Genomic DNA, 24,316 nt, shown 5'->3' with positions numbered 1-24,316 from the left:
GCTCCGGCTTAGCTTAGCGGGACCCCGGGCCGCAGCGGCAGTGGCTGGTGCGGGAGCGGGCGGGGCGGGGCAGGGCCCCTGTTCCTGAGCTTGCCTGCCTAACGGTGCGTTAGAGAGGTTAGCACCAGCCCGAGTCCGGCTGCAAATGGAGGAAGTGAGGCCGAGACGTGGGAGTCGTTGCCACTTGCAGGGCCTCGCAGGCTGCTAAGGCGAGGCCGGGGACCCCGACCTCAGAGTCTGCGCTCCCGGGACCGCTGGGGCCGGTGGGCGTGGGGAGCAGGGGCCCCAGGCGCTCTTTGCAGGACGCTGCTCGCCCGCCGCCGCGGGAGGCTCCTGGAGGCGGAGGCGGAGCCGGCCGCGGGGAGGAGGAGCCCGGGCCGCCTCGGGGAGCGGGGACACGATCCTGCGCTTAAAACCCCGAGCCAGGGACGAAGCCCGGCACCCCGGCGGGCGGCGAGCTGCGGGAGCGGCCTCATGGGCGAGAAGCGGATCCTGTGCGTGGGGCTGGTGGTGCTGGACATCATCAACGTGGTGGACAAGTACCCGGAGGAGGACACGGACACCAGGTAGCGGCGCTCGGGCCCCTCTCAGGCCCCCGGGGGCGCCGGAGGCCAGGGCTGCGGGGCTGGGGCTGTGCGAGTCCAGCCTCCGGAGCGGTGCTCCGCGCCCCCTGTCCGGGGAAGAACCGAGCCCCTTAGTGACAAGACGCTGGCTTCAGAGAGCAGTGTGCTCCCCAGCTCCCAGGTCAACCCTGGGCTGACAGGCGTGGTTACCCATTTCACCCGCAAGCAAGTAGAGACTGGAAGTGATTTGTCCAAGGGCACGCAGCTGGTCAGTATTTATTATTATTATTACTACTATTATTTTAACAACAATATCTGCATCCTTGCCTCTCACTGGCATTTACTTTTCTCTCTCTCTCTCTCTCTCTCTCTCTCTCTCTCTCTCTCTCTCTCTCTCTTTTTGCACAGAGTATCATTTACTTATTTAAAATTTTTTTTATTAAGGTATTACATGTGTCATTACCTCCCATTGCCCCCCCACCAGCATTTACTTCTAATTTATTTACCACATATAAATCTCATCTATTTCTTATTTAAAAAATATATATTTTTACTGATTTTTTTTTTTTCAGAGAGGAAGGGAGAGGGATAGAGAGCTAGAAACATCGATCAGCTGCCTCCTGCACACCCCCCACTGGGGATGTGTCCGCAACCAAGGTACATGCCCTTGACCGGAATTGAACCTGGGACCTTTCAGTCCGTAGACTGAAGCTCTATCCATTGAGCCAAACCGGTTTCAGCTCATCTATTTCTTTAAAAACACACACACACACACACACACAAAACTATTGTTGAAATGATTACATACGTCCCCTTCCCCCATTGACTCCCTCCAGCCCTCCCCACCCCACCTCCACCCCTCTATCATCTATTTCTTCTTCTTCTTTTTTTTTTTTTAAATATATTTTATTGATTTTGTACAGAGGAAGGGAGAGAGATAGAGAGGTTAGAAACATCGATGAGAGAGAGTCATCGATCAGCTGCCTCTTGCACACTCCCTACTGGGGATGTGCCCACAACCAAGGTACATGCCCTTGACCGGAATCGAACCCGGGACCTTGCAGTCCCCAAGCCGATGCTCTATCCATCTAGCCAAACCAGTTTCGGCTATCATCTATTTCTTTAAAGAAGTTGAGGGAGCTTACGATATGTGTGGAGAGTGAGACTGGTCGGGAACACACAGTATCTGAGCTTCCCTGGAGCTCAGGGCTGGCTGGCCCTGGGGGACGGTTGGAGGTGCTGTGTTATGGGCTTGGCTCCTGTGCCGGGACAGACTCTTCCCGGCGGCACATTCCCAAGGCCGTGGGAAGCACCCTCCTCGCGGCTCTGGTGAAGTCCAAGAGTCATTTGTGGGTTCTTCTATTTACTCTTGATAAGCAGACACCGTTACCCTGAAATCCCAGGGGGGCATTCCGCGGGCGGGACACGGGCTTTCTCCTGGGCGGCCCAGCGCGTGGGGCTCGGGGGAGACCGCTCCTGGGCTGTCAGTGGTCTCAGCCACCGGTCACCCACTGGATAAAAGGCCAGCAAGACACGCCGGTCTGAGAGCCCTGGGGCTAATGGAGCCGAGGGGCAGCAGCCAGGGGAAGTGTGGAAGACCAGCCAGAGCCTTTCTCTTAGATGTGGAGGCACTAGATGGTTTCTGTGAGGCCCTGTGCTTACTGAGTGGCAGTCCCAAGCGTCCTGACTCCAAGTCTAGTGCCCCAGCCCTCGTTCAGCACAGTCCTCCCCTCCCCTCTACCCCCCTCGTCCCCCTCGCTCCCCTCAGCCCCCGCCCCAGCACAGCCCTTTCGGTGCTCCGTCCCACTGGAGCTGGCCCTTTGCTCTGGCTGCTGTTTGCCAGGGGAGCAGGGGCCGTGGGGGAGAGGCACAGCGTGTGCCTGCCCCCCCAGGGCGCTAGGAGGAGACCTGCCCCCGGACTGGGCTGGTTCCGGAGGCAGGAACGGAGCAGTGAGGGCCTCTCTGAAGACCTTCCCCGTGCTCTCCAAGCCCCCTGCTCTGGAGGGTGTACCGCCCTCCCCCTCACACCCTTGCCTCTGCCGCCCCGCAGAGCAGTGTGGCTGTGCTCAGGGCCTCTCTCTGGTGCTCCCTTCCCACCCGCCCAGGTGAGCCAGCCTGAGCGGGACCAGCCCTTCCCGCCTCGCAGCCCCGCCTGTCCAGACTCTCCGTGCTCCACGGGCACTCTGGTCCTTTCTGAACGTGAGGGTGGGCATCGGTGTGACCTTGAAGGGTGTCCACAGAGCAAAACTGCATCATCCGTCTTCCTCTGAAAAACTCCAAGGCGGGGCCTGACTGCTCTTCATTAAAAAGCACGGAGCGAGATGCCGAAACCGGTTTGGCTCAGTGGTAGAGCGTCTGTCTGCGGACTGAAAGGTCCCAGGTTTGATTCCGGTCAAGGGCATGTACATTGGTTGTGGGCACATCCCCGGCAAGGGGTGTGCAAGAGGCAGCTGGTCGATGTTTCTCTCTCATCGACGTTTCTAGCTCTCTATCTCTCTCCCTTCCTCTCTGTAAAAAAATCAATAAAAATATATTAAAAAAAAAAAAAAAAAAAAGCACGGAGCGCACTGCTGAGGACGGAGTCAGGAGTAACTGTGTGCGATTTGAAGCAAGTCGGATTCCCCTCGGCTCCTCTCTTCTCCGCTTGCAAATTTCTCTGAAGGTCACAGCTGCCCTAGCCAGTCTGGCTCAGTGGATAGAGTGTCGGCCTGCAGACTGAAGGGTCTCAGGTTCGATTCCAATCAAAGGCATGTACCTTGGTTGCGGGCACATCCTGGGGCAGGAGTGTGCAGGAGGCAGCTGATGGATGTTTCTAACTCTCTATCCCTATCCTTTCCTCTCTGTGAAAAAGTCAATATATTAAAAATAAATAAATAAAGGTCACAGCTTGAGAAAGGTGTGACCCTTTACAAATTGGTCCCCTTCCTAATGTGACCATGGCCTCCTTGGAAGGGAAGTTCGGGGCGAAGTTTTGGGTATAGATACACCTTTGTCAGGTAATTCTGCTGCCTTCGTTTCCCTTTGCTAGTGATTCTTTGGTTCTGGCTCACAGTTATTTTTTATTTATTTTTTATTAAGGTGTTATATGTGTACATATCTTATTGGCTCACAGTTATTATTATTCTTTGGGAACTGGGAGAATAGGAACCGCAGCCTGCACCGCTTACCTCACAGTGTTATTGGAGCACAAATGAAAAGTCATTAAAGCTTCTTTACTGTTATGCATGCTCTCCTTTTTGTTCTTGGTGACGACAGTGAAGTTACACGGGTGTATTTTGAGTGAGTTTCCTCTTGTTAGACTTTCAGTAAAGATGGAGAAAAAAATAAAGGACAAAAAGGTAACTGAGTGAGGTGATGAATGTGTCAACTAACCTTATTTGCGGTCATCATGTCACAGTGTGTGTGTATATCAAATCACATTGTGCTTCTTAAACTTACATGTTAAATGTCAGTTACGTTTCAATAACGCTGGAAAAAGGAAAACAAAACAAAATAGTGGAGGACCAACTTGTCTTCACCCGATAATCTTTTTAACTTTTGACATCGTAACAGTTAGCTCTCCTCCTCTTATAGGATCACAATGTCCAGTTTTGCTTCCTGTCTTAGTTTAACCCGAGTTATTATTATTATTACTTTTTTTTTAATTGTATTGATTTTTTACAGAAAGGAAGAGAGAGGGATAGAGAGTTAGAAACATCGATGAGAGAGAATCATCGATCAGCTGCCTCTTGCACACCCCCTACTGGAGATGTGCCCGCAGCCAAGGTACATGCCTGTGACCAGAATCGAACCCGGGACCTCTCAGTCCGCAGGCCGATGCTCTATCCACTGAGCCAAACCGGTTTCGGCTATTATTACTTTTTAAATATATTATTTTAATTGATTTTTTTACAGAGAGGAAGGGAGAGAGATAGGGAGTTAGAAACATCAATCAGCTGCCTCCTACACATCCCCCATGGGGGATGTGCCCGCAGCCAAGGTACATGCCCTTGAGCGGAATCAAACCTGGGACCTTTCAGTCCACAGGCTGACGTTTTATCCACTGAGCCACACCGGTTTTGGCTCTACTAACACAGGAGCAGGTAGTAAATGTAACACCTTTGGGAAGTGGCACTTAAGAGTTATCCAGCTCGTAAGAGGAGGCGTAAGGTATAGCAGCTGTACCTGGGTGGGCTTGGGGGTGGGGGCGGGGCCATTATAATTGGGAGGAGCTAACCCAGAGGGAGTGGAACCCTCAAATTGTAATGGGCCTGATGTCCTAAGAATAGGTGGAAGATAGAAGTTAATTGCCCTGACCAGGGATCGAGCCCGCAGCTGAGCTACATCGAGATGATTCTCTGAGCTCCCCGCCTGGGGCCTGGCCTGGGTGCTCTCTGAGGGAGTTGTAGCTATTTCATTCCGCGGGCCCTCCCCAGGGCGCTGTGGTCAGCCCCGTCACCCCGGATGAGGCTGCTGAGGCTGCAGGGACCCTCCTCGTGTCTTGCAGGTGCTTGTCCCAGAGATGGCAGCGTGGAGGCAATGCGTCCAACTCCTGCACCGTGCTGTCCCTGCTCGGAGCCCCCTGCGCCTTCATGGGCTCCCTGGCCCCGGGCCACGTTGCTGAGTGAGTGGAGGAGGGCGCAGGCGAGGCCTGCCCGCGGAGGGAAAGGGATCCGCAGTCCTGACCCTGGACGGGGCGGGGGGGCTGTAAGGAATGGTTTGTGGCCACCAGCAATGGGCGGGAGGGCGCGGAGCCTCCCCGGTGTGGCTCATCTGCTGCTCAGATGGTAACGCTGCTCCTGTGAAGGGTTTCCTTCCCGCAGCCTGGTTCCCGGCCTGGCGCCGGGGTCTGCTTCCGCCTGCCCACCTTCTGCTTCCTTGCTTCCCACAGGCTGCGGCGGTGTGACGCTGCCCTTCTCAGATCCCTTTCCCTGGCTGTGCGTGAGGCAGAGGGCAGCTAGGGACCTGGGTACCCCTCCTCCCTCAGGGCTGTCCATCACCCGTGGTCCAAGGGTCCAGGCTTCCTTCACCAGTGCTCACGTCCCCGTGGCTCTCGGAAGCAGCAGGAGCAGCCTGTGCCAGGGCATCCTGAAACCACGTGTGGGAGCCGGGCCGGACCCACGCCTCCCGGCTCATGGGCTGTGAGGCTGTCATCCACGCGCGCTCCGTGTTGGCTGCTGCAGGGACCCAGAGCCCTTTGACCCCTGGCACTGCCGACGCAGCAGGCGTTTATCAGGAGGCGAGGCCCACACTTTGCCCACTGCGGGCACGGGGCAGGCTCCGGGCTGCTGGCCCGTGAAGCCGTGCCCTTTGAACCCTGGCTTAGGGGGACCTGCTGCAAGCGCCCAGCCCGCTGAGCCACAGCCAGATTCCTTGGCGAACTGGCGCGAAGCGAATTGGGGCGAGAGCCTGCCCTGTGAGGTGGGACAGAGGGACCCGGAGCCAACAGCGGGTCACTGATTAACCCTCCTCAGCAGCTGCCTCCCCCTGCCCCACCCCCACCCCGGTTAGAGGCAAGACCGGCTCTCTTTTTTTCTTTTCTTTTTAAAAAAAATATATTTTATTGATATTTTTACAGAGAGGAAGAGAGAAGGATAGAGAGTTAGAAACATCCATGAGAGAGAATCATCAATCAGCTGCCTCTTGCACACCCCTCACTGGAGATGTGCCCGCAATCAAGGTACATGCCCCTGACCAGAATCGAACCTGGGACCTTTCAGTCCACAGACCGACGCTCTATCCACTGAGCCAAACCGGTTTCGGCAAGACCGGCTCTCGCTTAGAGTCGTGGGCCCACCTCTATGTAGCAATCGCGCTGATGGCGGGCCATTCCCATTCTCTCCGTGTGTCCCACAGACACTGAGTGAGCACCCACCACGTGCCAGGCCCTGGGTGCAGAAAGGGACTTGGCAAACCAGACCATGTTTTTTTCTGCCGTGGAAAGGCTGCGTCTTAAAAGGGCCCTTGGGGTCTGGGACAAGGACCAGTGTCCTGACCTGCTGTGTGAATTACACGCCCTCGAGCCGGCTCCCGCTCCTGGCGGCCCGGTGAATGAGTGGTGTCCACCGTGTCCCATCCTCACCAGCCCTGCCCGGCCCCTGCGGCTTCTCTTCGGGAGCCCGTCCACCTCTCTTCTTCTCGTCCCGCTGCCTTCGATCTCGCCCAGCATTCCTGTCTTTTCACCTTTCCACACGCCTGTCCTGGCCGGCTCGGCGTGGCTAGAAATGGGGCCCAGCCTCAGGGAGAAAGGCCAGGACGAGGGTCGGGCGGCTGGCCTACGTGCCAGCTCCTGGGCACAGCCCTGCATTTTCAGGGAGGGCCAGGGCGGCGCGGCCCCCTGAGGGCTGCCCATCACTTTGGCTGGAGGGGATTCTGGGTAAGAGTCCTGGCCCAGGGGAGGGCCATCGGCACTGGGAGCTCTCACTGCCCCTGAGGGTTGGCTTCGCTGCAAGAGGAGAGGCCGTGAGCGGTGTAGAGTGCCAGGCCTCCTGTGGGCCTGGAAGGGACTCCAGAGAGAAGAGAGCCACGGGGACCTGTGCAGAGGGCGGCTGGGGGCAAAGTATCACCTTGGCAATGATTAATGCCGCCTGGGCTCTGCACGGAGCAGCCACGGTGCCCGCACCTGCTTGCTGCACACAGGGCACTGCTGCAGGGCCAAGACTTGAGGAACGCGTGCAGATCCTTTCCAGCTTGAGTCAGGACCCAAAAGAATGTCCCTTGGTGTGTTTCTGAGCTCCAGCCCATGCACTCCTGCCTCTCCCGCCTCCTCGCACAGCCCGACAGACAGACAGCCGTCGATTTCTAGCTTCCTCCCGGCCCCCTCCGCTTGCACCCTGGGCCCTCGCAGCCCTGCCAGCGGCCTCCCGGCCCCCAAACCTTGTCAACTGCGCCTCCCCCGGGTTCCTCCGCCGGCAGTTTTGTCCTGGATGACCTCCGCCGCTATTCCGTGGACCTTCACCACACGGTCTTTCAGACCACGGGCTCCGTCCCCATCTCCACGGTCATCGTTAACCAGAGCAGCGGCAGCCGCACCATCCTCCACGCCCACAGGTTTGTGCACCGTCTGCGCCTCGCCAGCTGCCGCCGCCCCGGCTCGCCTCGCAGAGCAGGGCCTTCTCTTGCAGGAGGGGCACCCGGCCCGCACGGGCTCCCGCACCTCCCCGCCCCCGGGGAAGGTCCAGGCCACTTGTAGGTTCTAACTGGTGTCTCCTTGCCCTCCCCTTGGCCCGGGCTCCATCCCAAGTTTCCTGGTGGCTGACTTCAGGCAGCGGGGTGTGGACGTGTCCCAGGTGGCCTGGCAGAGCCGGGGAGAGACCCCGTGCTCTTGCTGCATCGTCAACAACTCCAATGGCTCCCGCACCATTGTGCTCTATGACACGTAAGGCCCCTGGGCCGCGCCCTGCCCGCCACACCCACCAATCAGCTCCCTCCCTTGCTGCCTGCCGTGGGCATCCCTTCGGCCCACCCTCTGCGGCCTCTCTCTTCGCACCAGAAATTGTCCCTGTGCCAAGCGGCTCAGTGATTCCCGAATTGTTCTCAATGAGGGGAGAAGTGAGGTGGGAAGGGGTGGGCTGTGTGCTCTGCTTGGCAGCCCGGCCTTGGTCAGCACTGAGGATGGGCAGGCAGAATGCACACGATGTAATTGGTGATGTGATTCCCCCATAATTAGCCAATCAGCAGCCCGGGTTTGGGAGTCGGGAAATTGGATGGGATGGGAGATATGATTCAAACCATCTTAAGCCCGGGGTGGGGGAGGGTGGGAACCTGGGGGGATTGCCAGGGTCAGCCGCAGCGTTGCTGGGGTTTGGGTGTTCATAAAAGATGAGGCCCTGCAGAGGTCCCAGCCTAGTGAAGCCAGACCGCACGGCACACTCCACTCGCAGCCACTGGTGAGGGGAGCGTTGGCCCAGCAGATCATTGGGTCACTGGGTTTGCTAAAAACGGCAAAGAATCTCAGCGGTTTGGTTTCCTGGGCGCACAGTATGTGCCAGGGGCCATGTCAGGGCTGAGATGGCCTAAGCTCAGCCGCCCTGGGGTCAGGCTCTCCCTACTGCCCGGCAGGACCCCTGCACCTAGAGAGCGACAGGCATCCTAGGACGAGCTTTACGGCCAGGGGCCCCCGGGCTCTGAGCGTCCCAGGGAGCGAGCGAGTGAGTGAGTGGGTGGGTGGGCAACAATCACATGGGGCAATCCCAGTCATCTGCCCTTTAAGCACCAACCTGTAGCAACTCTCACCAAGGCCACAACCTGGGTATTCCCAGGAAGCGAGGCAGGGAGCTCTGAGGAGAAATGGTTGTTGCCTACTGGCCGCAGGCCAGGCGTAGCCACACTTCATGTTACCTGCAACCAACGCCACAGGCCTGTGAGGCTGGGGGTTCTGGCCCCATTCACCGATGGAGAAGCAGCCTCACCCACAGCTGTCCACGTGGATGAAGGCTTCGGCTCCGGACACAGAGAGGACAAGGCAGGCAGACCCTAAGTTAGTCAAATATAAACTCACCCTCAAGCACTAAGCCTAACCATGCGGGTGTGAGCCGGAGCTGCCAAACTCCAGGCAGTGGTGCTGTCGCTGCTGTGGTGCCAGAAGTGAGCTCCAAGCAGAGGAGCCATGGCCTTTGTAGTTTCCCAGGACACTGCATGCTGGGAGCTATGTGTGTGTGTGTGTGTGTGTGTGTGTGTGTGTGTGTGTGTGTGTGGCTGGCAAGGGGGGGATTCTGGGAATTGTAGTCCTTGGTGCTTAGGGCATTCTGGGAGGTGTGGTCCCCAGGCACACAGAACTGGCTCCTTGACACATGCTTCCGTTGAGTTTGCCCTTACACAATATCACAGCCCCCAACACAGGAAGGGGCACCCTAGCAGACTGCCTCCCGTCGTCTGTCTGGATGGAGCCAAGTGGGGCAAGGAGTGGTTGTGAGTTTAGCTTGGGACAGGGTCAGTCAGTGCCAGGCATAAGGATTCCAGCAGGCCGTTGGAGATCCTGGCCCTGGCCAGCCTCTCACCATGCCACGTCTTCTCTGTCCCTTCCATCCTGTGACGTAGGAATCTGCCAGATGTCTCTGCTGCGGACTTTGAGAAGGTTGATCTGACTCGGTTCAAGTGGATCCACATTGAGGCAAGCTCCGCCTGCCACCCCTCCTCATGCTTTGCCTCCTTGGTTTCTTCGAACCATGGAGTGCCTTAGAGATGAATAATTCTACACTCCTCCCCTCCCAATCCCCTTTCCATCCTACTTTATGTTTTTAGGTAGAAAACTAAGGCCCGAAAAGATTGGGTGACTTACTCAAGACCACACAGTAGGGTGTAGGCATCAGGAGCGGGATGCTGGCCCCAGGCAAAGCCGCGTGCTCTCTGTGCTGCAGGCCGCCCTCCTCCGAAGCGGAGGAGCCTGGCTGAGGAGGCCTGACCCCATACCTCCCTCCCTCCCAAAGGAAAGGAACTAGAATCTTCACTGCAAGAGAAGTTTTGGAGTCTGGGTGGGAGGGAACCCTGAGAAGCCCCGAGTTCTCATCCTAGCCCTGTCAGTGCCTTATTGTAGGTCCTTAGGAAAGTCTCTTTTATCCTTTAGTCCCTTCATCTATGAAATGGAGGGACTGGTTGATCAGGTCTCTAAGATCCGTGACAGCTCTGGGATTTTTATTTTTATTTTATTATTATTATTTTTTAATATATTTTATTGATTTTTTTATAGAGAGGAAGAGAGAGGGATAAAGAATTAGAAACATCAATGAGAGAGAATCATCGATCAGCTGCCTCTTGCACACCCCCTACTGGGGATATGCCCACAACCAAGGTACATGCCCTTGACCAGAATCGAACCCGGGATCTTCCAGTTCGCAGGCCGACGTTCTATCCATTGAGCCAAACCGGTATCGGCAGCTTTGGGATTTTTAGATTGAGAATGGGGGTTCCCAGGCCTCTCTGCTCCCTCGCCCAGAGTCTCAGCGAGAAGGGGCGCCTACACCAGTGCGGCGGGCACCCCCCAGCAGGTCCTGAGCTGCCGGCTCTGCTCCAGGGCCGGAACGCGTCGGAGCAGGTGAAGATGCTGCAGCGGATCGAGCAGCACAACGCCCGGCAGCCCCCGGGGCAGAGGGTGCGGGTGTCGGTGGAGGTGGAGAAGACCCGAGAGGAGCTGTTCCAGCTGTTCGGCTACGGAGACGTGGTGAGCATGCCGGGCAGCGTCCTGCGCATCCAGCTAACCTGGTGCTTAAACGGAGCCCGAGAATGCTCCTGTCCTGCCTGCCGTGCCTGGAGCAGCCAGCTCCTCATGGCCCGCTGGCCTTGGCAGGAGGGGACGGAGCCAGAGGCCGGTCCCCAGCTTTAGGCTCTGGTGCAGGCCTCGGCAGAGGTCAAGGAAAGTTTCTCTACTCCAGGGGGTGCGTAGGTAGGAGGGTAGCACGATGGGCGTGGACAGAGCGTAGGCAGCCAGCCTCCGGGCAAGCCTGTGTGGAAGCATCTCCTCCCCAAGCCTCCTCAGTCTTTCTCTGTGTTCAGTGAGGGGATGGGACTGTTCCCCAGGTGCCCTCAGCTCTGGGGTGGGGACAGGCTGTAGGGGCCACTAGTGGGTGAGGGAGGATGGGAAGGGGTTTGAGCAGGGTGGGCAGTGAATGGGATCGGGTTAACGATCTTAGCATCGTTGTGGGAGCTGGTTCGTCCTCAATGGGTAAGGGTGGCACTTGGGCTGAAGTATTTTTTTTACCAAAACTGTCTCTGGCAATTAAAAAAAAAAAAAAATATATATATATATATATATATATACACACATACATACATATACATACATATATATGATTTTTTTAAAGAGAGGAAGGGAGAGGGATAGAGAGCTAGAAACATCGATGAGAGAGAAACATCGACCAGCTGCCTCCTGGACACCGCCTACTGGGGAATATGCCCGTAGCCAAGGTACATGCCCTTGATCGGAATTGAACCTGGGACCTTTCAGTCCACAGACTGACGCTCTACCACTGAGCCAAACCGGTTTCGGCTGTCACTGGCAATTTTTTTAAAAATATATTTTTATTGATTTGAGAGAGGAAGGAAAAGGGAGAGAGAGAGATAGAAACATCAGTGATGAGAAGGAATCCTTGATCGGCTGCCTCCTGCATGCCCCCTACCAGGGGACGGAGCCCGCACCTTAGGCATGTGCCCCTGACTGGAATTGAACCGGGGAACCCTTCACTCCACAGGCCAATGCTCTATCCACGGAGCCATACCGGCCAGGGCGGCAATTCTAATGTGTGGTTTCGTATGAGGCAACTTTTGAGGCCCTACCCCTTTGTTTTTAAGATGAAGAAACCAGACCTAGGGTGCATCGTTGTCTGAGAAAAACAAACCCCAAACAAAACTGCCCTGAGTTTACGGTTTCACTGGGCAGTGGTAGATTTCACCTCAAGAGGGCGCTCCAGTCTCGCTTTGGGTTTCCAACTGGGAGGAAATTCATGGATCTTAGAACAAATAGGCCAGGGTGTGTGTCCTGATTCACAGGCCGTATCCTGGCATATCTTGAGCAAGCATGAAACCGTGTTCCTTTGGGGCAGCAAAATGCTATTTTGGGGGTTAGGGTGGCCACGTGGGAGGAGCGGGGTCCTCATGTGGGGGCTGTGCTAGGCTGCTGCTGCTGGTGGGAGTGACTGAGCTGGGACTAGAGTTAGGGTGATCGCCTCCCACCGCCCACAGGTGTTTGTCAGCAAAGATGTGGCCAGACACCTGGGGTTCCAGTCATCAGTGGAGGCCCTGAGGGGCCTGTACAGCCGTGTGAGGAAAGGGTGAGCCGGGGCCCCGGGGAGGGTGGGTGTGGGGAGTGGGTGAGCCGGGACGTGGGGTCGGCCCCGGGGAGAGGGGACAAGGCTGGGGCCGGGGGTGGCTCCCGCCAGCTAAGCAGAGGCTCCGGCAGGGCCACGCTGGTGTGCGCCTGGGCCGAGAAGGGCGCCGACGCCCTGGGCCCCGACGGGCAGCTGCTCCACTCGGACGCCTTCCCGCCGCCCCGCGTGGTGGACACCCTGGGGGCCGGCGACACCTTCAACGCCTCCGTCATCTTCAGCCTGTCGCAGGGTGAGTCCCGTGGCCGCAGGCGCGAGGCTGGGGCCTGGCCCTGCCTGCCTGGACGGCCCGGCTGACCCAGCGGCTTGTCCCTCCCCCAGGACGGAGCATGCAGGAGGCGCTGAGGTTCGGCTGCCAGGTGGCCGGCAGGAAGTGCGGCCTGCAGGGCTTCGATGGCATCGTGTGAGGCCCGGGGGCAGCAGGCGTCCGCTCACGCCCCCGTGGGGGCCAGTATCACCGGCTGCTGCCCCTCCCCTCTGTCCAGCCCGGCCTCGGGGCTGCCCCGCTCCTGGGCAGATGCTGGCCGTGGGAGGGCTCTGCCTGCACCGGGTCCTGCATCTCACACCGCAGAGCCACGGAGCAAATAAACCTGCTTCCCAGCGCCCGCGTCCGTCCGTCCGTCTGGCCGCCTGTCTGTCCTTGCCGTCTAAGCTGCTCTGGCTGAGGCTTCCCCCATTCTCCCCACCCACCTCCCCACCCACCTCCCCACCCACGCCCGAAGGAGGGGCTGCTAGGCCAGGCAGCAGAAGTTTCCAGGCTTGCTGCCAGCGGTGCCCGGGTTCCGGGATGGTAGTCACAGGGAGCCTTCCTGGCTGCGGGGGAAACTCCCCCAAACAGCCACAAACCACTGGAGAAGCTCCTCCGGGCTCCGTGGCCGGGAGTGGCTCCTCGGAGCCCATTGCTGTGCGGTTTGGTGGGGACTTTGCCTCCAGGAATAGCTCCTCGGTGACCGCCCTGCAGCCCCAGAGCCCCGCCCAGGGAGCCACCCTGCAGTTAGGGCGGTGCCTCGGCCACAAAGGGGGCCTGGGTGCGGGTGTCGCCGTGCCCGGGGGAGACCAGGGCTGAGGGCACAGGGGGGGGTGGGGCAGGGTGTGTGAGGCCACAGGCTGGCCTGGGTGGCTGGGTCACCTTGGGTCCATCACTGAACTCCGTCTTCCTCCAGTTCCCTATCTGTCAAGTGGAGCTTATTCTGTGTGGCCACAGAATTACTGTGAGGATAAAAATCACAATGTGAAACGCCCAGGATAATGCGGGTGTGTGCCAGGCTCTTGATAAACAGTAGTTATTGTCAATATTATGGGGGAGGGGGGGCAGATACAGGGTGATGGGCAGGTCTGCCCTGAGCTGCGGGAGGGAGCTGGGTGTCTGAACACCAGGTGAGAGGGGCTCGGGAGTGTTTGGGCCCCAGGGGGACAGGGAGAGGCCAAGCGCTCGCAGCTGCTGGGAACACTGGGAAAGCTGAATCCTCCCCCTCCAAGAGGCCTGTCCTCCTGCCCCCACCCCCTCGCTGCGGCCTGGCCCGGCTGGCCCAGGGGACAGATGGCCCAGGGGGACGAATTTGGTCAGTTCTTTATTGATGGTCCGGTCCCTAACGCTGGGGACAAATTTGGTCAGTTCTTTATTGATGGTCCGGTCCCTAAAGCTGCCCCTCGACACAGGGTCTCCCTGAGCCACCCAGAAAGGGCTGCACCTCCTGGGACCGGAAAGGGGCCAGAGGGGGTCCTCGTTCCACCCTTCCAAGCTCACGTCCGGCTCTGAGACATCCGGGGCGCTCCCCTGTACCCTCGAGGTCTACATCTCGCTGTTCTCCAGCTGAATAGCGTGGACCTCAAACTCACTTGCGGGGGCCTTATACTCCAGCGTCTCCCCTGGGAGCTCCTCCGCTTTCCTCCCAGCGTCCCTGGCCTCAGCCTGGGCCCTAGCCTCCCCTCCGGGGCCGGGGGCCTCTCCTCCGGCCTCCTGTCCAGTCTCCAAGGACGCCTTCCCGGCCTCCACCTGCCCCTCACCCTCCCCGGGCCCCGTGGCTTCCTGTGCCTCTGGTCGTGACGGGCTCTTCGCCAGCGGGGGCTGCCTCCCCGGGTCCCGTGGCTCCGGGGGCCCGTGGCGCTCCGGGGGCCTGGGGGCCTCTCCCGGGAAGTTGATGAGCTCTGCCGGGGTCATGAGCCCATCCCCGTTCAGGTCCTGGGTCTCCAGCACCTCGTCCACCAGCAGGACCACCTGTGGGCGCACACAGCTGCCGTGTCTCCCGGACCCCTGACTCCCCTCCCCCCCAACGCCCCTCTCCCATCCCTGTCATGCAGGCTCTGAGCATTCCTGGGGATTCCCCGAAAAAGCCAAAATGAAAAAGACCAGAGCCCCGAGGAGCTGGGTCTCCTTTGCAGGACAAGGTGTCCCCCCACCTCCCAGCAGGGCTTACTGGGTTGGTGGTGGGAGAGTCAGCGGCTCCGGGGGCCAGAGCTGCTGTCAACATGGACATCAGCTCCAGACCGTCCAGCTGTCCACTCTGGTCATAGTCGTGGAGGGCAAAGAGGTAGAGCAGGACTGGGGGAGAGAGGCTGGATCAGAGGCCCGTCGAAGGACAGGAGGAAGCAGGAGGCAACGGGGCGGCCCGAGGTCAGTCCCACTCTGGCTGCCCTGAGCCTCCCGTCCACCGTCCCCCCCCCACCCCACCCCTGGCCCAGCCCCTCACCCTGCTCCCGGCTCATGTGCTCCGGCTCCTCTTCCATCCTCTCTAGTCCCTTTAGGTAGCTCTGCAGAAGTCTGCCAGGAAAGCGGACAGTCAGCCCCTGAGAGGCCAGCTTGCACCCCACACCTCACTGTCAGGCCCCCAGCCCAGCGACTCACCGCAGCTGCTCCTGGCCTGGCTGGAAGGGGTTGGGGAGGGGCTGCTTCTGCACTTCAGGGACCAGCCTGGAGGAGAGAGGGGAGGACCAGCCTTGCAAAGAGCATCCCTGAGAGCCCAGCCTCCCAGCCTCCCACCCCCAAGCAGAGTTCTCACCAATTCCCCAAAACCTTGTGGGGGAAGATTCCTACCTCGGATGGTCAGTGAAAACCCTTAAAACCTCTGGTCAGGTGGAGGCCAGGCGAGGCCACAGCTCGTCCAGACAAGGTGGAGACCCAGGCAAACAGCGCATCGGGGTAGGACAGTGTAGGTTGGGGAATGGTTCTATTCTGATGCTGGGCCAGCGGGCAGTGTCTGGCTGAGCTCAGAGGCCTGCCCACCCTGATACAGGCCCGTTTACCCCAGGACGCACACGGGCCTCTTTATTTCCCCCAGCTGAGGCCACGAATGCTGGTGTAGGGGTTTAGAGCTGGTGTAGGGGGTTTAAAGCTGGTTGGGGTCTCTGCCAGTCTTGTTTGTTTGTTTGGGCCCATCTTTAAAGCTCAAGATTTGCTCTCAGTTTTGGACGAGGCTCTCTGGCTGCCTGCGCCGATCCAGAGCTGTGACCCAGGGAGCTGGCAGAAGCTGCGGCAGCAACTCTGGTCACGGCTGCTGGCCCTGCCGCTCCTTGTCTGTCCCCCGCCCCGGCCAGCGCCCCCTCTGCACAGGTACGAGAAAGGTGCGCAGATGCCGAAACCGGTTTGGCTCAGCGGCAGAGCGTCGGTCTGCGAACTGAAAGGTCCCAGGTTCGATTCCGGTCAAGAGCATGTACATTGGTTGCGGGCACATCCCCGGTGGGGGTTGTGCAAGAGGCAGCTGGTCGATGTTTCTCTCTCATCAACGTTTCTAGCTCTCTCTCTCTCTCCCTTCCTCTCTGTAAAATATCAATAAAATATAAAATAAAAAAAGAAAGGTGCGCAGAGAGGTGATCCTCTAAGTCTCCGCGTTCCCTCCCTGTCTTGAGAGGACTGCAGCCCCTTCCCTGGCCCTCAACTTCCTCTGTGAGTTCACGCCTCACTGGGACTGAGCTCCTGGCCCCAATGAGTCCAGCAGACACGGATCACGTGCCCCCTGTGTGGGGCACTCTAACGGGCTCCAGGCAGAGGCTGAGTGGGTGGCAGGGATACAGAGGTTAGGCAGCGCACGTCCCAGTCTCTTGCCTCCGAGGGGGGCCCATCACACCGTCTCCTTGCTCCCAGCCCACGGCCTGGAGACCCCCGATCCCATTACCTGGTGGTTCCATCCTTGGGGGCAGCCTGGCTCAGGGGCAGCAGCAGCAGCACTAACATCCTCATCGTCAAAGGTGACATCTCTCCTGGAGCTGGAACAGGTAACACCTGCCCTAGGAGCAGAGTTAGGGAGTCAGGGGGAGGGGTGTCTGCACAGAGAGGGGATCGGATCGGTGGGGAACAGCTCCTCTCCCTACCTCCACCTCTCTGCCTCCACCTCTCCCTGCCTCTACCTCTCCCTGCAGCCCAGGTGACAGGACACAGGGACATCTGTGACACCACCACGACCACACACACACACACACACACCCCCCCGCCCGGGTGGAACTTCACTCAAAGTAAATTGACTCCAGATCCAGGTGTAAAGTGCACAAAGACCGGCTCTGGAAGGGGTGCTGTGGTCCGAGCCCCTCCCACACCCGGTCCTCTTGCCCCGCAGCCTGTGAGGGGCTGGGAGGAGGCAGTTCCAGCACCTCTCGTTCGGTTCGCTGGCTTTACAGATGAAACCAGCTCAGACAGGTTAAGAAAAGGGCACATTGGAAACAGAGAGAGTCGCAAGAAGACCCACACTTAGGGAGGCGGGCCGTTAGACTGTATGGATTGGAACCTCACCGAAGAACAAGTCAAAAGAGGCGCAGACTCCATGAAACAGGTCTAACTGAACTCAGGGAGGGATTGAAAACAACAGACCAGAGTCAAACCAACAGTGGCCCCAGGAGCTGGTACTGACGAAGGGCCAGTGGGAAATCAGATGCCAAGATGAAGGGAAAAACAAAAGCTTCCCCCTCAGACCTGCATTGTGCAGGCCCACTGGCCACAAAGCCACGTGATTACATAACAACCGTCAGAGAGCGGGAGCGTGAAGCTTCCTGACGAGCCCCGGGTGCGGCCCGCAGCTGCACGCTCCCGAGGAGGCGGACGCACACGCGGCCGAGACCGAGACCCGGTGCCCGCCTCCAGGCGGAGGAACCGCCGGTCCGGGCGGGGGCGAGGGGCCCTCTGAAGCGGTGCCTTGCACACTGGCTGCCCTGAACGTTTCTGGAGAAAGGTCCATAGCGTTCAGTGCATTCTCCGAGAGCACCATGGCCCCGACAAAGCTCAGAACCACGGCAAGGGGCGGCATAGCTTTCTAAGGCCGTGGTCAGCAAACTGCGGCTCTCGGGCCACATGCGGCTCTTTGGCCCCTGGAGTGTGGCTCTTCCACAAAATACCATGGCCTGGACGAGGCTATTTTGAAGAAGTGGCGTTAGAAGAAGTTTAAGTTTAAAAAATTGGGCTCTCCAAAGAAATGTCAATTGTTGTCCTGTTGGTATTTGGCTCTGTTGACTAATGAGTTTGCCGACCACTGTCCTAAGGGGTGCGGAGGAGCAGGCGAGCACCTGGTAATACAGGTGGGAGCCTGGCCCGGCTGCACCAGCTGAGCTGCCCGGGGAAGCACAGCTGAACGTGGAAGTCCACACGGAGACGCAGCTGCCGAGAGTCCTGGAAACTGTTCTCGGTGTTCTGTGCACCCGGCTGACCCCAAAGGATATGGTGAGTCTGCACAGTTGGTCCACAGTCGCCAGTGGCCCAAGGGGTTCTGAAGCCGCAGCTGCCCAAAGGTGTTGGCACACGTTGGCTGGCAACGTGGTCCTTGTGCTTTAGTTGCTGGACCCAGGAGAGAACCTAAGGTCTTGGGCCCATGCAAGGGAGGCAGCTGGAGCCGAGATCCCGGAGTAACTGGGGACCCTCAGAGGTCCCACCACAGTGGACACCCCCCCCCCCCGGCAGAAGAGTGGACTAGAGAACTCTCCGGGCCTCACATCTGGGAGTCTGCTGGTAAACGTCCCAGGGAAAGTAACTCCAGAGCTGGAGAAAAATAGAAAGTGTCTTTTCCAATGTCATGAGTTGGCAAGAAAGTAAGAACTTCTCGGTACAGAAGCAGTAAAGCCGGTAATCTCGAGGAAAAGTCAGCTCCTAGTCAGCCTTTGCCTTAAGACCGTTGGCCAAACCCACCCCCGGGACCCAGAGATATCAGTTGAGTGCTTTGTGCCACAGAGACCAGAGAGATAGCCTGGGCCATGCAACGGGAGAGACTCATGGGAGGTTCAAACAGCTCCACGCTCGATCCGAGGAGGAGCAAAAAGTCGGAAGGGCAGCACAGAGTCAGGCTGATGTTGACCTTGGTGCTGAGAAGGGAGGAGGAAAATGTCCTCCCTGAGAATGTGCAATAAGCCTGCTCCAAGGCGGATTCGAGGCCAATCAATGTGGCTTCTGTGGCTCAAAAACCGAAGCAGGTCGTTTATTGTGAAGTGGTACCTGGTTGATAGTGCGCCCAGCTGACTGACAGAAGAAAATGTCCACCTTGTCTGAAGGAACACAACTCCAATCCAGGGCTCAGAGAAGCTCCATAGCTAAAGGTTCCAGGAGCGTGAACTCAGTCAAAAGTCATAAACAGACAAGGAAATAAGACCCTGTGAATAAGAGCCAGGTAAACAATGGCAGGCAAACCCCGAGTTGTGAAAACTAAAGATATTACAATTCTCACACACATTATATAATATTTAATACATTTTAAGAAATTAAAGAGAAGCTTTCAACTATGAGGAAGGAATAAGAACATAAAAAATGACCAAGTAGATGTGAAGATGAACCCAATATATGCAAATATAAAGAAAAGATTGATTAAAAAAAATACAATGAGCCCTGACCGGTTTGGCTCAGTGGATAGAGCATTGGCCTGCAGATTGAAGGGTCCCAGGTTCGATTCCAGTCAAAGGCATGTACCTTGGTTGCAGGCACATACCCAATAGGGAGTGTGCAGGAGGCAGCTGATCGATGTTTCTCTCTCTCATTGATGTTTCTAACTCTCTATCCCTCTCTCTTCCTCTCTGTAAAAAAAATCAATAAAATATATTTAAAAACAAACGATGAAAAAAATACAATGAGTGAGTTACACAGATTAGACAGAGGTGAGGGAGAATTAATGACATGCAGATATGCACCTGGGAGCCCTCAGCCACCATGGCAGAGGTCCGGAGGCCCTGAAGCCACCATGCTGAAAAGGCCAAGAGGAGGAGACACAGAGATGCCTGAGGAGCCCCAGCCATTCACCTCCAGCTGCTCACACCTGCCCAGCCCCGGGACCACACAGGTGATTCCAATCCCCGGCCTTCAAGCTGCCTCAGCCAACACAGGATGGAGCAGAAAAGTACTTGTGTCTATGCCCTGCCCAGACTGCAAATGCTCTTGTGCTCAGCCACTAAGGCTTAAATTACTGTTTGACACAGTAATTTAAAAAAATAAATTAAAAAAAAAAAAAATATATATATATATATATATATATATATATATATATATATATTGCCGAAATATATTTTGATATCTAGCTCTCTATCCCTCTCCTTTCCTCTCTGTAAAAAAAAATCAATTATATATATACTTATATCAGATTAATCTTCCTTTGCTGGAACTCCACTGCTCCGAAACCTTCAATGGCTCCCTATTTCTATTACTATCCAGAGTCCTCACCTGGGCATTCAAGACCTTCTACAATCAAATATCAAGTTATCACGTTAGACTTATCTTCCAGGGCGCTCTCACACTAACACTCTGCTTCCACAGAGGGCTTAGTGGAGTCTCCTGACATACTTTTCACTTTCTCTATTTTATTTATTTATTTTTTATTCTTTTGTTAATCTTCACCTGAGGATATTTCCCCCCCTTGATTTTTAGAAAAAGTGGAAGAGAGAGGGAAAGACAGAGAGAAACACATGGACTGGCTGCCTCCTGCATGCACCCTGATGAGAGGGCCCAGGCCGGGGAGGAGCCTGCAACCAAGGTATGTGCCCTTAACCAGAATTGAACCCGGTACTCTTTGGTCCACAGGCCGACACTCTATCCACTGAGCCAAACCAGCCAGGGCTTTTCACTTGCACTTTTCAGTGTTTTTGCCCGAGCTGTTCCACCCCCTCCCTGGAATATCCCATCCTGGTTGTGCTGCACCTCACAAACTTAATCCAGTGCCTGTGGGCTTTTCGTGTCATCTAAGTAATATTCTCTCAGGTAATGCTTCCACCGGTGACAGTTTTGGGACAGGTAACCCCCCTCTCCATTATTTAAAGGAAGTCAGGCTCAGCCTGGTCCGAGTGGCTCCGTCGGTTGAGCATTGACTGTGCACTGAAAGGTTGCCAGTTCGATTCCCAGGTAGGGCACATGCCTGGGTTGTGGGTTTGACCCCCCAGTCAGGGAGTGTACTGAAGACAACCAATCAAAGTTTCTCTCTCTCTCACTCCTTTCCTCTCTCTAAACATGTCTTCCTCAGGTGAAGATTAAATAAATAGATAAAGGAAGTCAGCCCAAGGCATTTCCAGTAATAGTAATGAGGTGGGCATAATGCGATCCATTCACACACATTTCTAAGTATTTACAAAGCATTTGTAAGCAACAGAAATAAAGCCATTATTGAACCACTGCCTGTCAAATAAAAACATTCTAATCATTTTCTATAACCATAGGTGCGAGCATAATTCACCCTAATGGCCACATGAAAGCCACCACAACTGCCAGTTAACCATTGTGATGTAATTCAGTAAACTTATTCACATCCTTCCTACACACACACACACACACACACACACGCACGCACACGCACATTCCCACCACCCTCCGGCCTCTCGTTTCTTCAAGCCTTTGCGCCTGTGCATGAGAGGCGAGCGGCCTTGGGGTCAGACCTCTGACCAAATCCTGCCTCTCACAGGCTGACGGGTGGCCTGGGCAGGTGTCTCTGGCCCTGGGACCTTCGTTTTAACAACCCAGGGTAGCAGCTCCCGTGGGGGATGGGAGGGTGCCACTCGGTGATGTAGGTCAGCTAAGAGGCCGGCAGCGAGCAGATGCTTCCTGGGGAGTTCAGAGTCTCCAGGATGTGGCAGGGCCTTTGGTCTCCCCCAGCGCCCCTGCCATGGCCACGCCACCTCCGCTCCCTCAGGAGGGAGCCCGGCACCCGCAGCGCATCCATGCATTTCTTGCTCATTCTGTCAGGAAGTTATTTGGGACGGAATCCTCTCCCCTAACTTATCTCTGGTGCCGCCCAGCATCACCCCCACTCCCATACCTCCACCCCCACCCCACAGCCCACCCCCCCCCCCCGCCCCCCTCCCCCTGCCCGAGAGAAGAGCCTGGCTGACAGCCACAGGGCCCCCACCTGGGAGCGGGCTCCAGCCGGTCCTCCCGGTGCCTCTCCGGCTGTCTAATGAGGATGGGCTCCTGCAGCCCCCTCCCAGGCTGTCAGGAGGGAGGGGCGCTTGGGTGACTGAATCCTCCCAGCCCCGTGGAGGGCGGGAAGCCGGGCTTCCCCCTCCTCCGCCCGCTCTCAGGGCCACCCTCCCCGAAGGCCCGCTGCGCCGCGCCTCCAGCTGCAGGGGATGCGGAGGGACTGCGCCTTCAGCATCGCTCAGAGCCAGGAGGCCGCAGGGCCCCGCGCCCGCACCCCGCGCCCGCACCCCGCGCCCTGGAGGCTGGGGCGAGGGTCCCCGCCTCCCCCCCCCCCCCCCCCCCCCCCCCCCGCGCCCCAGCTCGCTAGTCCGGGCGGAGCTCGGACTCACCTGCGGCAGCGCGCGGCTCCGGCGGGGGCGGCTGCGGCGTGGCCGGGGCAGCGCGCCAGCTCCTCGCCGCCTCCCTGGCAGCTCCACGTGGCCGCTCCACGTCGCCCTCGGGCCCAGCCGCGCCCTGGCCGGGGCACAGTCCTGGTCGCCAGCCCGAGGAAGGGCAGGGCACCGCGCCTCCCGATCCGCCCCGCCCGCGGCCCTCCGCAGCTCCTCCAGTCTCCAGTCTCCCCGCCCGCAGCTCCTCCAGTCTCCCCGCCCGCAGCTCCTCCAGTCTCCCCGCCCGCAGCTCCTCCAATCTCCCCGCCAGCAGCTCCTCCAATCTCCCCGCCTGCAGCTCCTCCAGTCTCCCTGCCCGCAGCTCCTCCAGTCTCCCCGCCCGCAGCTCCTCCAGTCTCCCCGCCCGCAGCTCCTCCAGTCTCCCCGCCTGCAGCTCCTCCAGTCTCCCTGCCCGCAGCTCCTCCAGTCTCCCCGCCCGCAGCTCCTCCAATCTCCCCGCCTGCAGCTCCTCCAGTCTCCCTGCCCGCAGCTCCTCCAGTCTCCCCGCCTGCAGCTCCTCCAGTCTCCCTGCCCGCAGCTCCTCCAGTCTCCCCGCCCGCAGCTCCTCCAGTCTCCCTGCCAGCTCCCGCTGGGGGGGAGAGAGGGAGGGGGGAGAGAGAGAGGTTGGAGCACATGGCTGTGCGTGGCAGGAGCCTGTGGCTCAGCAGGGGTGTTTGTGTGGCTGTGTGTCCTGGTGACTGTGGGCCTGAGGGAGTGTGGCCCATGTGAGACTGATGGTCTGGTGTGACGGTCCGGTGTGTGACGGTCTGGTGTGTGACGGTCTGGTGTGTGATGGTGCAGGAGAATGAGGGCCGTCCGGGTGGTAGGGTATCTGGGTGAACTCTGCCTGAGTTGTTTGAGATCGCAGTGACAGCTGTGGCTGCTGGTTTCCAGAGCCGGTACCTGTCCTATCTTTGTGTGGCTGTGACTGTGACTGCACCTCACGGAGAAGTGGCTCCGTGTGAGGCCTGGAGGGGGTGTGGTGGTGGCAGTTGTTAGCCGGTGCAGACTGTGGCTGCAGCTTTGTGGTCAAAATGGAGTCTCATCAATGTTAGTCACAGTGGTCAGTCCCTCCACCGAGGCTTCAGACTGCACCTCCATCCACCGGCCTCAGGACTTAGTTCTTTGAATAAATGACTTCTTACCTCGCTGCAGTCTTCATCTTCTCCTTCTCCGTCAGCTGCTTCCCACCAGCTCCCACCACAACACACCCGCTCTCATCAGGCCCCCCCCTCTGTCCTGGTGGACTGGACTCTGCCGCCTTGGATCACGGTCACTGTGTTTCAGCAACACCGTTTCTCTCTCTGTAGTCATCTCTTCTTCGTTTTCTTCATGCTTCAGAATTCCTCTGGGCTGTTTCCTCACTCCCCATCTGTTCATGTGCTCATCTGCTGCTGTAGCTTCCATCACTCTGTGTTATAGGTTGAATTGCATCCCTCAGAGTTTTATATGTTGAGGTCTTAAGCCCGGATTCCTCAGAATGTAACCTTCTTTGCAAGTAGAGTCCCTGCAGATATAATTCGTGAGGATGACTTCATACTGGAGTAGGGTGGGTTCCTAACCTCATATGACTGGCATCCATATAAAGCTGTGGGGACACACATGGAGAAGAGCATGTAAAGATGCAGGCAGAGGTCGGGTGGAGCTTGGATATGACAGTGAAAGCCAAACATTGCGAGCAAAACATCAGAACCTAGACGAGAGGCCTGGGACAGACTCTTCCAGAAGAAATCAATCTTGCTAACACCTTGATCTTGGGCTTCTAGTCTCCAGAATTGTGAGATTCTAGTCTCCAGAACTGTGATTCTTCTAAAAACAAATCTGAATATGTGCCCACATCTTCATCAAACTCTCTGATGGCTTCGCCCCACCCTTAGGATAAACTCGCACAGCCTGGTTCTGGACCATCCCATTGGCTCCAGCCACACCACATTCATTTTGTTCCTAAGAAGCCTCTCACATCCAGGCTCTGCTTCGGCTGCTCCCTCTCCTGGAGCAACTGTTCTCTGCCGGCCTCCCCCTTGCCTGCCTGGAAATCTCCTGCTCGCCTCTTGGTTTTGCCTTAAGTGTATTGCCATTTAACATTTGGGCATACTTCCTCTGATCCCATGGTGTTAGCACCATGCTCTATTGCAGGGTTTCCGCCCTGACTACATACATGAAGCTTCTGGAGAGCTTTTAAGTTATATTGATATTTAAGCTCTGCCTCAGACCAACTATAGG

General features: G+C 57.4%; 2 protein-coding genes across 9 annotated transcripts; one reads left to right on the top strand and one right to left on the bottom strand.

Annotated features, from left to right (window-relative positions):
- The first annotated feature begins 258 nt into the window (after window positions 1-258).
- Window positions 259-12,972, top strand: KHK (ketohexokinase). 5 transcript variants are annotated; one of them, XM_045580600.1, is made up of 9 exons: window positions 259-566; window positions 5,050-5,166; window positions 7,458-7,592; window positions 7,786-7,920; window positions 9,582-9,654; window positions 10,555-10,701; window positions 12,219-12,307; window positions 12,436-12,593; window positions 12,683-12,972. In XM_045580600.1, exons 1-9 carry the CDS (start codon window positions 475-477, stop codon window positions 12,766-12,768), a joined length of 1,032 nt encoding a protein of 343 aa, XP_045436556.1. In that variant the 5' UTR covers window positions 259-474; the 3' UTR covers window positions 12,769-12,972. The 5 variants fall into 5 exon arrangements, with proteins under 5 accessions (XP_045436556.1, XP_036290852.1, XP_036290854.1 ...); XM_036434959.2 differs by lacking the exon at window positions 7,786-7,920 and having other exon boundaries at window positions 305-566; XM_036434958.2 differs by lacking the exon at window positions 7,458-7,592 and having other exon boundaries at window positions 345-566.
- On the bottom strand, window positions 12,749-23,681 carry CGREF1 (cell growth regulator with EF-hand domain 1). 4 transcript variants are annotated; one of them, XM_045580601.1, is made up of 6 exons: window positions 23,239-23,681; window positions 16,474-16,584; window positions 15,207-15,272; window positions 15,052-15,122; window positions 14,779-14,903; window positions 12,749-14,579 (listed from the first exon to the last, which is right to left on the bottom strand). In XM_045580601.1, the coding sequence occupies exons 1-6, from the start codon at window positions 23,253-23,255 to the stop codon at window positions 14,154-14,156; spliced, it is 816 nt and encodes a 271-aa protein (XP_045436557.1). In that variant the 5' UTR covers window positions 23,256-23,681; the 3' UTR covers window positions 12,749-14,153. The 4 variants fall into 4 exon arrangements, with proteins under 4 accessions (XP_045436557.1, XP_036290857.1, XP_036290858.1 ...); XM_036434964.2 differs by lacking the exon at window positions 23,239-23,681 and adding an exon at window positions 22,055-22,279 and having other exon boundaries at window positions 16,474-16,585; XM_036434965.2 differs by lacking the exon at window positions 23,239-23,681 and adding an exon at window positions 22,055-22,279 and having other exon boundaries at window positions 16,474-16,580.
- Window positions 23,682-24,316: the final 635 nt, after the last annotated feature.

The sequence above is a fragment of the Pipistrellus kuhlii genome, unplaced genomic scaffold, assembly GCF_014108245.1.
Source record: "Pipistrellus kuhlii isolate mPipKuh1 unplaced genomic scaffold, mPipKuh1.p scaffold_m20_p_13, whole genome shotgun sequence".
Taxonomy (NCBI): domain Eukaryota; kingdom Metazoa; phylum Chordata; class Mammalia; order Chiroptera; family Vespertilionidae; genus Pipistrellus; species Pipistrellus kuhlii.
Note: the sequence above shows the minus strand (reverse complement) of the source record. Positions and strands in the feature narration are given on the sequence as shown.

Coding starts and splice junctions, on each gene's coding strand:
- KHK (XM_045580600.1), top strand. CDS start 475: ATGGGCGAGAAGCGGATCCTGTGCGTGGGGCTGGTGGTGCTGGACATC. Junction 10,702..12,218: donor TGTTCGGCTACGGAGACGTG/GTGAGCATGCCG, acceptor CACCGCCCACAG/GTGTTTGTCAGCAAAGATGT. Junction 12,308..12,435: donor TACAGCCGTGTGAGGAAAGG/GTGAGCCGGGGC, acceptor AGGCTCCGGCAG/GGCCACGCTGGTGTGCGCCT.
- CGREF1 (XM_045580601.1), bottom strand. Junction 15,273..16,473: donor CCCAAGGATGGAACCACCAG/GTAATGGGATCG, acceptor TCTCTCCTCCAG/GCTGGTCCCTGAAGTGCAGA. Junction 15,123..15,206: donor CCAGGCCAGGAGCAGCTGCG/GTGAGTCGCTGG, acceptor CTTTCCTGGCAG/ACTTCTGCAGAGCTACCTAA.